Source organism: Juglans regia, chromosome 16, assembly GCF_001411555.2.
Source record: "Juglans regia cultivar Chandler chromosome 16, Walnut 2.0, whole genome shotgun sequence".
Lineage (NCBI taxonomy): Eukaryota > Viridiplantae > Streptophyta > Magnoliopsida > Fagales > Juglandaceae > Juglans > Juglans regia.
This window is the reverse complement of record NC_049916.1, coordinates 1629185-1643758: the sequence shown is the minus strand read 5'-3', so window position 1 is coordinate 1643758 and position 14574 is coordinate 1629185. Positions and strand designations below refer to the sequence as shown.

Below are 14574 nucleotides of genomic sequence, written 5' to 3'. Positions count from 1 at the left end.
GGCAGACGGAGAGGAAGGTTATGGAGGTGACGAAAAACAGTAGAGGCCATTATGTTTTGGACCGTTGATGAGGAGCTGCTTTGTCCGATTGTCCTTCACCAAAAAATGGGTTGCATGGAATTCAAAAAAAAAAAGAATTGTCAATACAAAATTGTATGATCGAAACAAGATTTTTGGTTATTGAAGGTACATGAAGTAGATTATGTAGAGAAAAAGAAGAATAATTAATTGAGAGGGAGGAGTCACCGATGTTTTCAATTTGGAGGCCAATTCCATTTCCAACTCGCATTTGCTCATTACTTGTGTTTGGTTCAGATGAAAGGTTGAGATGGGATAGGTCATGTGTTATGTGGTGTGTGGCTGCATTGTCTAGGTACCATGTGCAATCATGAATGGCAGAAGGAGAGGAGTAGTTGGCAGAGAAGGATTGGGGAAGGTCATATTGGTATGCATGGTTGAATTTGAAATGGCATTGAAGAGCTACATGGCCTGGTTTATTGCAAACCTGCCAGATAGGGCGATTTGATTGGTTGGGTGAAGAGAAATTGAACAGGTTATTTGGATAGGATCTTCCTCTGTTTGACGGGAACCTGCCTCGTGTTCGACCTCCATGATAGGCACCCCGACCTCTTTGGTTGCTAGAGCTAAAATTAACAGTTGGTTCAAAAGAGTGTTGAAGACTTGGGCTACAGGATGGATGGTTTAAATGACTTTCATGAATAAGCAAAAGATGGTATAGTTGATGGGAGGTAATGGGATCTGTTCTGGTGGTGATCGAGGTTACATAACTATCATAGTTGGGACCTAAGCCATTTAGGAAATATGTGACAAACTTTTTGTCTGAGAGAGGAGTTCCTGTGGCAGTAAGAGTATCAATTAGCAATTTAACTTTGCTAAAATAGTCAGAGATGGATTGATCACTACGGCTCAGATTTGTAAGCTGGAAGTGGATTTGAAATTCTTTGGCCTGTGAATGAGAGTTGAACATGGAATCTAGAGAAACTTAGTTCCTGTGAGGTTTTTGAAAAAATAATGTAGAAAAAAAGAAAAGAAGAGAAGGATCAGAGAGATTGCTAGTCTAACAGCTCTGATACCATGATAAAAAGAGAAATAATGTTTCCTAAATATTCATGAATTCAATTGTATTTCATTGTATTTTACACACAACCTTTGCACAGCTTATATAGGCACAAATACCGTAAGTGTGTAATGAAGAAATGCATAAAAAAGGAATAAAATTTTGTTACAACTGATCTAGTAAAAGACAAAAATAAGGAATCTTCTAGAGCTGATGTGGATTGTGTAGCTTGGTATTTTCTGAATGTGCAGCTTCTGAATTTAGGTTGATGCTACATGATATACATGGGATTGAAAATATTCGTGGAAAAAATCTAGGCCACGCCAACGAGATGAGCGAGTGAATTAGGATATTTCTAATCCCGCCATAATTACTCTAAGTAATGTTAGATATAGTATTAAGTTGTATAATTTTTACGCATTTATTTTGAAAAAAATATTATCCATTATGAAAAATATAATTTTTTTTAGCATGTAGATTCTAGATATATCTACCATATTCTTAAAAAAAAATGTGTGTTAGTCTTGCTGTAAGATTATAAATATTATTTTTCGATTGTAAACAGTTATATAAAGCATTCTCAATAGATTAGTCAAGTCTAAATGACACTTTTGATGAATGTAAGATGAATTTAAATTTTAACTATTTCATTCAAATAAGTTTTCACATTGAAATAACTATTTTTTATTATATAATAATAAAATAATATAAGATAAATTTAGTTTTGACTATTTACATCAAATATCTACATTAGATTATCTATTTATTTATTATATAGTAATGAGTAATTAATAATTACAAAAATATTTATTTATTTTAATTATTAATTTATTTTATTTTATCATAGTTTATTTTCTGATATTAATAAAACCTATGGTAATGTTGCAGCTCCACATTTTTTTTCTAGTTTATTGAGATGTAAGTGGCAGTTGTGAGAAAGAAAAAAAAGAAAAAAAATATAGATGTAATGTATCTACAGTCACTTTTAAGTTTAGAAATAAATTTGAAAGTTACTGTAGCAACTAATCTAGGTTGAATTTTATTCCCATAACTCTCAACATCTATTCTTTTGGCATTTGGCTAATCTTAAGACTGCTCTCCGTCGTCGCCCGAGAGACTCAACAATTTCCGCAAACCTCCTCTCTCTTTATCTTCGAAGAAGTAGAAAAATCTTCCTTCTTGCACTAGTCCCCCATGGCGATTGCAGCTTCTCTTCCTTCTTGCACTAGTTCCTTTTTACAACTAATCTGGGTTTGTCCCTGGCTGGTATATCTTTTCCATCCTTTTCTATTTACACAAAAAGTTTTCATTTTGACATTATTTTATTTTTATTTTTTGTAATTTTTGTTGTGAATTGATCTGTATTGATTAGATTTTTTGTCTTATTTATAAAAATAAATAAAAACGCAACTTTCATAAGATTAAAAGTTTCATGAATGAAGAATTCCTGTGGTAGAATAGGAGAGGGACCAAAATACACCGTGCTAAGCACAGAGAGAGGGGAGAGAAAGGGAGAAACTTGCATACAATCAGTTCTACTTGTCTTTTATAAAAATAGCATACTTGTCACAATATTATTGGAGGGTGTAAATATCTTCTTCACACTCATCCTGAAGTTTTTCTTTTAGTTAAAAGTTAAAATTTGAATAAATATCGTTAGAATATATTTTTTTAATATTATTTTTTTAAAAATTTGAAAAAATTAAATTATTTATTTTAATTTATATGAGAATTTAAAAAAATTATAATAATTATATGAGATGAGTTGTAAAAACAAACAAAGTCTTAAAATTCCGTAAGCGTAAGATTCGAATTTTTTGGCTAACTTTTGTTTCCAAAAGTTGAGTTAAAAAGTTAATGTGTTGCTTCAAGTAGGGGTGCTACCCGTAAGGTTTTTTCTCCGTAATCCGCCTCTGTCCATGCGAGGGCGGGGTACCCCGTCCGTTGCACAGGGTGTGAGAGTGGACCTCCATCTGTCCGCCCCTCGCCCCTCTCTTCCCCTCCTCGGCTCCCCCAAACTCAGCGGCGTCTGTTACAACAAACTCAATCGAGTCCTCTGCCGGTGTCTGCTACTTCCATGGCAAACGAGATCGAGAGAGTTAGATTGAGAGAGTTCGAGAGAGATTGAGAGAGTTTGGGAGTCTGGGTCTGGGACGAGAGAGTTCGAGAAAGAGAGAGAAACTGAGGAATCGGCCGCGGGGGGGGGGGGGTTTGCCTCAACGGCTCCCCCTCCGTCCCCACCTCCGCAACTCCCCTTTCATACGGGCCCCCCCTTCTGTGCGGAGCAGATCCCCCGCCCCACCCAGGCGAGGGCGGAGTGAACTTGGCAGTGCAGCAGGTGGCGGGCACCCGCTGCCCACCCCTATCTTCAAGTACCATATTCCAGCTCATTTTGTATGGATAATCTGAGTCAAGTTAATAACTTAATAGATTTATAGTAATTGGTCTGGACATTAGAGCAGTAGTGTATTGCTTTTTTATGATATTTTTGTTATGGTTAGTAATAGTGGAATAACTTTTTATATTTTATATTGTATTTTTGTTATGGCGTATTGCTTTTCTTTTAGGTCTCTAAAAGGTTTTTTCCTGAGTTGGCTGTTGGATTTGAGGACCCTCGTGTCCACCTTTATATTGCTGATGGTATGCTTAAAATAGTGTCATCGGTTCCTTTCCGTTTTAATTGGTTTCTTTTGAATTGGTGAGTATAAGGCTATATGCCTCTAGTTGATCCTACTCATCTTCTTCAAGATATGATCTCTACTTGCCGTCAAACATTCAAGGGTTCTGTTCATTATGCCTGGGCTAGCGTACTTCCAACATATCCAAGGTATTGATGTACTTTTTTTTGTCTTAATTTCATACTTGGCATTCCAACATTCTTGATTATCATTTTGCATTTTACTGCCAGCGTATTGCCTTTTTCTGCTTTGTATGTGGTCAAACTGGTAGGGGGTTGCAGAAGGTTAGCTTGTCTCCTTGTTGGCCTGGCACTATCTGAACTTTTGTGTTTGTTGCTTCTCCTAATGAATATTTTTCATAGTATGGAAAATCTTTTATTGTCATTCAGTTGGACATTTTGACATTTTAGTAAACAATCAACTACAAATTGGTTTGCATCGTTTGCATAACTGTATTCTTCCAACTCAGTATTCCTATTTTGAATTGCTATGGTTACATCTCATCACCATATTCTTGTGATCTGCATCCGTGATAGGATTTCTTATATGCTCAACTGATGGGCTACCTGTTGATTTTATAAATCCCATCAATCCTATTGAGAAGTTAGAAGGAGCTCTCAAGCATAAAAGAGAACTAAGGTTCTACAACTCAGAGGTAAGATAACTCTGCTTCAATTCATATCTCTTGTACAGCCTACTCTGCAACTTATTCTTTCCTTTCATAGAAAAATGTTGACCCCATATCGCTAGTTAGAGCTATATTTATTTTTAACCTTAGACATTACGAAGGTTGTGACTGCGATCAAGTTTTGGGGGTAAACTGCACTTAACCTGAGTACTTAAAAACCGATTCTGATAGGTCTTTGGTGAATCATTCTAAATTTTCTGCATTCTAATCTATAATCATTATAAATGGAACGAAATCGCTTCATACTAGAATCACAAAGTTGTACATTTTCTTGTGATTGAAATCATTATTTGTAGTCACTGAAAGCTAAAGGAAAGAAGAAGAATGAAACCCTATTTGCTCAATTGAACACATGCCACATTATGGCTTGAAACTAAATTGCACTATTTTTGTTTTTTGATCGGTAAACTAGATTTTATTGATCATGAGGATAGCTAAGAGCCCAAGTACACGGGACTAAATGACATTGTTTTTGTAACAGATGCATTCAGCTGCATTTGCCTTGCCATCCTTTCTGAAAAGGGAGGTGACCTTTCTTCGTGATTCTCCAATCTCGGGACAACCAATCTGCATTTCCTAGTAGATTTTCAGAGATATAGAATCAGTCCAACGGTGAAAGTAGAGACTGGGTGATTATTGCATTCCATGACACGAGTTGAAGGTATTTGTGAGGCCTTTATATTCTATAGCATGAAATATCATTGCTTTCAACAATCAATTTGTGGATGGTAACTTTTATCATATCATGGATTTTGGCATTATCATCTTCAAGTTCTAGGAGTGTAGTATTTCTTTGTTCATTCAATGGAGTGGTAAACCTGCTATCAACAGCGACATGCAAGTTATCCTATAACCGTGTAAAATGCATGAAAACTAATATCAATAACAGGCTTGGCTGAAATGATTATCCATGAAATATAAACGGAAATTTAGATTTATTTCTTGATGGTCAATCAAATTTTTAATGTTTTGGCTGAAGTCTTAATTAAATTAAGTGTGAATCTGATCTGTTGTACTAATAAAAAGAAGTGTGCACCTGATCTGTTCTAAGGCCAAACTGTGAGATGCTAGGAATGGAAGCCCCTTCTTTTTACACCAGTTTCTGTTTATAAGACATCTGAATGTGTTGTACCTAATTTTATGGTGCTCAGAATGAGTAGTTGTCCAATGAACTTTGGTTTCATTTCTCATGTATCTTTAGATCCTAGTACCAAATGTTAAGATGATGAAGAAAAGGCTATTTTCAGATAAAACGTGAGCTAAAAGTTTCTTCCATATAAAATAATTTAGGCTGAAAATCATTACTCGAAATCCCCATGTACATCCAAAGAATATTACAACGACAACCCTCAGCCCAATATCTTTTATTTTCTTCGGAAATGGTTATATATTAATTTAAGGGTTAATTGCAAACTCACTGTTTCGGTTTACCCTAGTTTGCAAAAGGCCATCTCAGTTTTTAGTACTCTAACATTTATATTTGATATTTTAAAATCTTGCAATTAACTACTTTCATTCATTATTGTCTACTCTACCGGTTGAGTTGGTAGGGGTCAACAAAAACCTGACATGTTAGCAATTTTTTTTTAAAAACAATTATGTAGTAAACTTTAAATAGATTTTAAAATGTCAAAAAAATTGAATAATTCGAAAATTAGCTGAAAAAGGTTAAAAAAAAAAAAAAAGAAGCTTTACAGAAAGGGCCGGGGAGACCAGCGATTTCCCTACCATCGTGGGTGACTGCACTGCAGCCATCCGTGGGGCTGCGAGGAGGGGGGGTCAGCTCGCATGCTAGGCAGAATGGGTGGTGGCTGGATGCTGTAGCAGGCAGGCTAGTGGAGGTGGTGGGAGAAAGGCCAACATGCATAAATCGGAGCAACAAAGTCTAGCCAAATGAACATGGTGAAAAGGGACGAGAAGAGAAATCTAAAGGCTTTCCTTCTCAGCCCATTTTTTTCTTAAAGTTTGTCTGAATTCTATAGAAATTAGCAAGGTTCGTGTCAAACCATGTTGATCTAACTAATAAATAGGTCAGTTGTGTGCATGTCAACCAACGTAATTCATGTCATTACCTTAATCAACCAAAATTAAAATCATTAAGACCATGAAAATAACTGATACTGATAACTAGCATGTTTCTGATTGATTGGCTACGCATATGCAGGGTCAATCTACAATGATGATATCAATTGATTAGTGATGTATCGGGTTAATATATATGCCAAATGTACTGGCCGGGTGTTCACAATTGATTAGTGAAGCAGTCAGTCGAAAACTAATAATCCAAAAATTAAAAAAGGAGAAGGATACGTACTGAAGAGCACACAATCACCAGAGCCCTCCCTCAAAAAATTTGACTTACGCCAATATTGTTGAAACTAGGTTAGATGAAAGCAATCGGTGTGGCATCGTATGAACCTTTTTTTTTACCAGTTCCTGCTAATGGTCAGTTTGAGTTGTGTTTTTCTTTTGTTTTTTTTAACCAATACTTAGGCTGCTTGCAGGAATACTAACTTGGGGACATTTCGTCCTAGTTAATTAGTTGGATAAGCTCGTGAAATAGTGATATGGATAAAGCTCGTGTGTCATGAGCTTTGCTACTTATCATCTTCACACACTATACATCACATTTTTTTAGTTTTTAATTTTAGTTTTATTCTTCTTAAACTTATTGAATTCTTCTACTTATCATCCATCTATTACACATTTGATAAGAGAAAAAAAAATAAAAAAAATGGAGTGTATTATATGAAAATGATAAATATAATTTTTCGAAGGAGAAATATATCATCATCGTGCATGGAAAATAAAATAAGGTTAGGAAAATAAATTAGATCTAATTCCAGGTTCTCTAAACGTTATTAAACTAATTTTCATGTCTATGCATGATTACCATGTCGATCGATTGGCCGGAGTTGTCAATCAAACATCTTACTCAGTACATGAACCTGCACGAATAACAGGCGCAATATAGTGTATATGAATCGAAGTACGTAGAGGCTGAGGTTTTTTTTTCTTCCATCTTCTTTATAAACAAACTAGATATTAATATTAATCAACGGTAAATGAGGAGGGCGAGGACACCAACAAAAATCTATATATATATATACACTACAACAAAGCAGTAAAAGAAAAAAATGAACGAAAATAAAACTGGTTCTACTTAGAAAGGTTAAACGGGTTGCATGGGCAGCCAGCTATGAATTGTGGACAAGAATAAGAATAACAGTATAAAAAAACTAAGAGAAATATAAAAATTATTATTATTATTATTATTTGTTCAGAGCCAATTGGGGGTCCTAGGCCCCTCCTTGCACCCCCCTGGCCTAGGCTTCGGCCTCGGCCTCGGCCTCGGCGCTGGGCCCGAAGGAAAAGTAATAGACTAGCCCCCTTAGAATGTAAGGCACAGCTGCTACCATAGAGATGAGACGAAACCACTTGGGTTCATATGGTGTAACGCAAAAAATAGCAGCTGCATAAGTCCCAGCCATTGCAAAAGTGGCAACTAAAACTTCTAAGAAGAAAGGGTACCCAAAAGTAAGGGATAGTAAGAGAAAGGTTGAGGAGGAAAAGGCCAGTGTATTACATGTCAAGAAAAAATAATAGGGTACCCTTCGAGAAGAGAATATAGAAACTCCCGGGACGTGTCCTTTGCCATCATCTTGCCAAACTCCACCAGGAGGAGTGACTCCAGCTTGAAAGGTCACCGCAGCAATCAAAGCAGCCGCCACCAAGATAATATTTCGGATATTTGCGTCATTTGTCGGCTCCTTATTGCTCTCATCCCTGTGCCATGTCAGGGAGGTTGGTATAAGAAAGTTTTTTAGGAAGATTTTCCAACTCTTAGTACCGGAATTAGGTTCAGGTTGTGCGTCACCGCCCATATTGTCTCGACTCGCAAGCAATGGGTTGAGACAAACGCGTATATAGGTTTTCGAGTAGTGCAATCAAACGCCTAGCATGAACTCCTATATATAACAAAGTTGTGTGTTGTGTATCACTCCTCCGTACGTCAACCCACGCAGTCAACCACACCTAATCTGCTTACATACAAATTAAATTTTATCTAACATTTAAGTAATTGTGTTTGCATACTAATTTGAAAATATAATAAATCATTATAATTTATGTAAAATGTAGTACTTCAAACAACTCATCATGTAATCATTGTAATGGATCAAATTATGACCTATAATTCGATTTACAACTATTTTACGACATTTTCAAGTAATTAATAAAATCAATATGCTACTGTTAATATTTTAATACTATTCTCGATTTCATATAGAATTATAAAATATATAATTACAAGGTATTATTTTTCAGAACGATATATAATATTTATATTTTTAATATTAATGCTTATTTGTCTGTTTATTAAAAAATACAAATGATCAGGGTTGTGATTATTACGATATCCTTACCCAACAAATGAAGATATATAAATAAAATTAAAAGATTATCCTTTTTGCATGACAATAATCTTTTCCATTAATTCAGGTCAATACAAGTCAACAGGGGCGGCTCAAAGGCAAGGCGACTAAGCGCTTGCCTAAGGCCCCACTCTTAAGTCTTGGTTTGTTCAAAAAAATTGACATAAAGAATTTATATTCTTTTAAAAAATAAAATTGATAGAAAATAGATATTAAAAAAAAGTTAGTATTGTAACTAACACATCTCGGATATTTTTTTAACATTTTACTATGAGTTATAAATAAATTAATAATTAATATTTTCAATAAAAACCTTATAATATAAAAATATAGTTATTTCAGATATACAGTAATTAATAATAGAATATAAAATTCAGATTATAATCTCAACTTTAAATAATATTAATCATGATCTAAAAAAGAAAAGTTTTATGATTTTTTTTTTTTTTTGTGGGAGGTAGTTTTAAATTTCAGATCTCTATTTTAGAAGTTGAATATTATGACAATCAAGTCACATTGTCTTTAGTTAAAAAAAAAAAAAATTGATCTTAAGACTGACACAAAAAAAAAAAAAATTAATATATTGTACAAAATAGTTGTTAATTTGTATTATATTTAATTGAAGAGTTGATTAAATTATTATATTAAAAATTTATAAAAATAATCTCGTCTTAAATTTTAGCCTTAGGCCACCTGTGCATTGAGCCGCCCCTGCAAGTCAAGCCAGACAAAACTTTTTATTTTTTGAAAGGGACAGAAATGGGCTCCCTACACAGCTTTCCATTCAGACATGCCAACGTAATACCACGTGACGGGAGTGTAATGAAAACTCACCCACCCCTCGTATCGGCAATAATTTGTTGGCTTTTGCTAACCAAGAATCTTTCCCAATAATTCAGAATATATACATATGTCAAGCCACACAGATATATAAAGAAATGTATATTCAGAAGTGTGGGGACAGCAATAATCCCCACACTTCCTATTCACTGCCAACGTGTGTATTTATATATATAAATATATATATATATATTTATATTGTCCTGCAGCTTTGTCATCATCTTGCCAAACTCCACCAGGAGGAGTGACGCCAGCTTGAAAGATCACCGTAGCAATCAAAGCAGCCGCCACCAGGATAATATTTCGGATATTTAAAAAAAAATGTACGGTCAAGAAGAACGAACTACTCTGTTTTTTCACGGGAGTGTTTTGAAAACTCTCTGCCGCTCGCCCCCTCATCTCGGGCTCATCATTGTACGTTGAAAATGTGCCTGTCGTTGATTTTAACCACAATTTATTTATAAATAAATATTATATATATATATATATAAAAATAATTATTTAATAATTTTGAAAATAATGCTTTCTTGTCTGTTTATTTAAAAATACAAATATCTTTATTACGATATCCTCACCCAACAAATGAAAGCTTTACGACAAAATGTAAAGTTATGCTTTTCAAACTCACCCACCCCTCCTCATCTCGGCAATAATTTGTTGGCTTTTCCTAACTAAGAATCTTTCCCAATAATTCAGAATATATATATATATATTTAGTGTTGGGCAAAATTAGATAACATATATTAATCTTGTGGCCCCAAAGGTATTATTCTAACTGCGTAAATATGTCTCACAGCCATACGCGCGTGCTTCAGAATTTAATATCAACTTCCCCCATCCAATTCGCTTTTGGTAAAAGTAGCATGGGTGACTTTTTTGTTCCAGTGCATAATAAAATGATGATTTGCAATGTTTATGATTCTACGTAAGCCTTCCAACAAGTTAAAAAGAAAATTAAAATTAAAATCTTAATGCAATTTACCATAACAATTCAATCCTAATAATCCTTCTTTTTCTTTTCGGTCTAATCTCGATCGATCTAATTTAAATCAAAAGATAAGATAAAAAAGTAGGACATAATGAAGTTCTAGTACGTTTATCTTTTATACTTTTCCATAAAAGACAAATCAAATGGTCCATAAGTTAAAAAGGTATACATGATTAAATTAATTAATCTATCAACTATGAGGCAAAAAAGTAAAGCATACATGGATGAAGCAAAAACAAAATCACATCCAAGCAAAAGAGGAACATAACTCAGCCACTGCAAATCCAACAAACCAGGTGAAGAATTGAGACTACCACCCAATCCCACACAAGACTTGCAAGACTTGCATATTGAAGGTTTGAACCATACAATGGAGTACTCCTTGTAAAAAGGATTGTTGTGAAAACGATATTGCAAGTGTTTTGAACAAAGTCCACATCAAATTAAACGATAAAGAAAATTAAAAAAAAAAATCGTCATCAACAAGAAAAAGTAGAGGATTTCATATAATCAAACAATGAGGAAGAATAAAATATATACAATGAAACAAGAACATTGTGGAGGGAAACCAAAAATAGAGTAGCATGAAATATCGAACAAAGAATAACCATTTATCTTTAGAGTTCTTTCTTGTAACCCAGCTCGTTGAGCCGCTTCTCCTCGGAATCCATGGTTGGGAAGCAAAAAAGTAAAGCATACCTGGTCCCAAGTTGAAGCAAAAACAAAATCACATCCAAGCAACTGCTCGAGCCAAAAGAATTTGGTCCATAATGACGAATGGAAATTCAACAAGTAGATTTACACCCAACAAACAAAAAATGGAAAAGACAAATCCAACAAGCAGAAAAATGAAAAAAAAATAATAATAACACAAGTTTTGAGTCGAAGAACTACAAAACTGGAAAGAATTTTCAAACTACTCTTCCGATTCATATCCCACAAAGAGAAGATAGAGGATCCACACTAAAAACTAAAACATACCTAGAAGAATGAACAAGAAACTTACATCCAAGCAATTGACAAATCCAAAAAATAAAAAAGGAGAACAAAAACCCAACAAACATAAAAATGAAATAAAAAAGTCCACACGAAACGGAAAAAGAAATAATAAAACATCCTTCAGATTCTAAAAAATGGTCCATACCGACAAACAAAAATCCAACAAGCAGATTTATATCCAAAAAAAATGGAGAACAAAAACCCAACAAGCAAAAAAATGAAATTAAAAAATCGACACGAAACGAAAAAAAAAAAAACCCATCCTTCAAATTCACATCCCATAGAGTGAAAAGAAATAGAATCAACAAAAATCATACCCACACAGCACCTACACTAAAAAGAAGAATGTGTGATGGCGGCGTGCGGTGGAGTCATGTGTGACGCAAGTAAGAAGGACAAAAAGGGAAAACAAACAAAATGGAAGGGGTAAAAATGGAAATATGTGAACCGATAGAAAAAAACAAAATGGAAGATGAATCGCAATGGTTTCAAAACCTCACACGTTTCCTTTAAATCGTGAACGTGCCGCTCCGATTGGCTCCCAATCCGGTCAACCTCAAGATCGACGGGTGAGGCTTCTCCCGGTGGTGCGCGTGTCGGACGATGGTCACTAGAAAAGCTCAAAACAGCCACCCCCTTTATTCAACCGAAAACCTGAAAAAAAAAAAAAAACAAAAAAACCAAACGAAACCACCGGAGACGAAGGACCGGCGAGGAGAGGGAGGAGAGGAAGAGGAAGAAGGAGCCACAACTCCCCTTCCCCCAAGCTGGATTCGGGTGAGCGAGTTTCTAGAGAGAGGGGGTACGGTTTCTATAGAGGCAATTTTTGACTTTTAAAATCGAGAGAAATGCTATTAAACAAAAAGTTAACGGAAAACAATTAAAATTACTGTAACTCCGTTAAGACAATAATTTCCGTTTAATAGTCTTTTATATAATAGATATATATATATTGTTAATATTGTGTTTCATAGTCTGGGCAATTCCACGCTATTAAACTTGCTCTAAACCCTGTTGAGATAGAGAACGAAGGCTCAGAGTGTCGTGGTATCTTTGATACCTGAGTTAGGTGTTGAGATAGAGTGAAAGAGATGTATTCAACCAGAGTGAATATGAGCTGAAATATGAAAGAGTCTAAACCTCTCTCTTGGCTGGGGGATGGGGGTATTTATACCTAATTGGGGGATCCTTGAGGTGGAGGTGCTAGGTGGGCAGCTCTGTACTGGGTTTGGGTGTCCCTGCTAACTTCCTACTGTGCTACAGACTTGCCAGACCAGATTGCGGCTATCACTGACACCCCACGAGGCACATCATGGTATGCCGAGCCCCGGGATGCATTTAATGCAGTGTGGCTCCCTATCATGGTGTGCCCGTCTCCATCCCATTAAATGAGGCATGGTTCCCAGTAAAGTATGTCAATCCCTCTGACCTGTCTGGACGCGAGGGTTTAGGGACAAGGGGTGTCTCGTAATGCCAGCAGTAGTAGTGTCAGACAGTCTTGCCCTTCATCCTATAGTCTGTGCGTTGCTTGATTGCTCCTCTTCGTGGCCCCTGGGTCGACTTGGCCTGACCCAGTCCAGTTCTTGTCCTCGAGCTTTGTGGATCGGACTTACTTCCCAAGACATGAATATATATATACACACACACACGTTGGCAATGAATAGGAAGTGTGGGGACCATTTATGTCCCTTTCAAAGCTACATAGGAATGAAAGATAAGATTTGTGTGGCTTGACTCGGATTATGAATTAATGGGAAAGAGTCTTGCATTGGAAAGCCTAATATTCTAATTTTATTTATTTATGTATCTTCATTTGTAGTAGTTTACGTTTGAAAATATTAATTTTATATTAAATAAAATATAGTTAGTTCGAACTTAACTTTAAATATAAGATTCAATTGTTGTTTTAGAGTATTCTCATTAGATTGGTCAAATATATCTTCAAACTTTAGCTAATATCACATGATATATATCCTAACTGATGATCGTCTAAATAGAATACTTGAGATGCTCGGGAAGCCAAAATAAAATGATCATCTTCATACCATTTTTTTGATGTATTAATACTAAAAAAATATTCATCATGGTATTTTCCCCTTCGAGGATTGCTTAAATTCCACCAATCACACTTAAATATATAAACCACAAGCTCTCCTACATATCTCATTTCAATTATATCCACGATAACTCCATAGAAATCAACATTGTCTCAATCATGACTCCCTTCGACAAGGACACTACTATTTTGTGTTTTCATATAAAGTTCTCGATCAATTGTGTGATACCTACTTCCTCGAGAAATACATGCAGAATATCGAGCAGTGCATATTGAGGGGCCACGTGCCAGTGCATATAGTTCGTCTGATATATCGTTCGGATTACTTGCATGCATTTGTACAACCTACATATTAAATAAAGTTTAAACATTCAACCGTTAACAATCCTTTTTATTTTAAATATGTTATTGCAAAATTGCATCTGTATTAATGTCATTACCCGTTGAACCATTTCGAGAACTATTGTTCATGTCTCTGGTCTATATCACTTACTCTAAGTTCTTTTAGTATGTTAATATGATCACTTAAATTAAAAATTACCAACAATAAGTATATTTGTCTAATTTTTTAATGAGTAAATTCAATGATTAATTAACAATTAATTTGAACTTACTTCAAGTGGCTCTTTATCTCTGGGCAACTATTTAGCACGTACCAATGAGATTTCTCGAACTCTCTTTCACACAAATCATAACCACGTTAAGCACCAAGTGGACGAACTTGTTGGGAAAATACTGAAAATCCGTTATGTTGTCTTGCTTGGTCAATATCAAAGTTTCTTTCCAACCGATCAAACCTTGTATCAACGCTGTG

The 14574-nt window shown here is 35.1% G+C and overlaps 2 protein-coding genes across 3 annotated transcripts; one reads left to right on the top strand and one right to left on the bottom strand.

Moving 5' to 3' along the window:
• The first annotated feature begins 2220 nt into the window (after positions 1-2220).
• On the top strand, positions 2221-5345 carry LOC118344841 (spermine synthase-like). 2 transcript variants are annotated; one of them, XR_004798533.1, is made up of 4 exons: positions 2221-2344; positions 3788-3905; positions 4293-4411; positions 4926-5345. XR_004798533.1 is itself a non-coding variant. In XM_035686287.1 (3 exons), exons 1-3 carry the CDS (start codon positions 3872-3874, stop codon positions 5022-5024), a joined length of 252 nt encoding a protein of 83 aa, XP_035542180.1. In that variant the 5' UTR covers positions 3619-3871; the 3' UTR covers positions 5025-5345. The 2 variants fall into 2 exon arrangements, 1 of the variants encoding a protein (XP_035542180.1); XM_035686287.1 differs by lacking the exon at positions 2221-2344 and having other exon boundaries at positions 3619-3905.
• A 2425-nt stretch (positions 5346-7770) lies between these two features.
• On the bottom strand, positions 7771-8328 carry LOC109004571. The gene has a single exon (XM_018983156.1). The coding sequence runs from the start codon at positions 8326-8328 to the stop codon at positions 7771-7773; it is 558 nt and encodes a 185-aa protein (XP_018838701.1).
• Positions 8329-14574: the final 6246 nt, after the last annotated feature.

Bases quoted from the DNA above. Each gene is read 5' to 3' on its own strand.
- LOC118344841 (XM_035686287.1), top strand. From the start codon at position 3,872: ATGCCTGGGCTAGCGTACTTCCAACATATCCAAG. The intron at 3,906-4,292 runs GTATTGATGTAC...CATCCGTGATAG, and splicing joins GTACTTCCAACATATCCAAG to GATTTCTTATATGCTCAACT. The intron at 4,412-4,925 runs GTAAGATAACTC...TTTTTGTAACAG, and splicing joins TAAGGTTCTACAACTCAGAG to ATGCATTCAGCTGCATTTGC.
- LOC109004571 (XM_018983156.1), bottom strand. From the start codon at position 8,328: ATGGGCGGTGACGCACAACCTGAACCTAATTCCGGTACTAAGAGTTGG.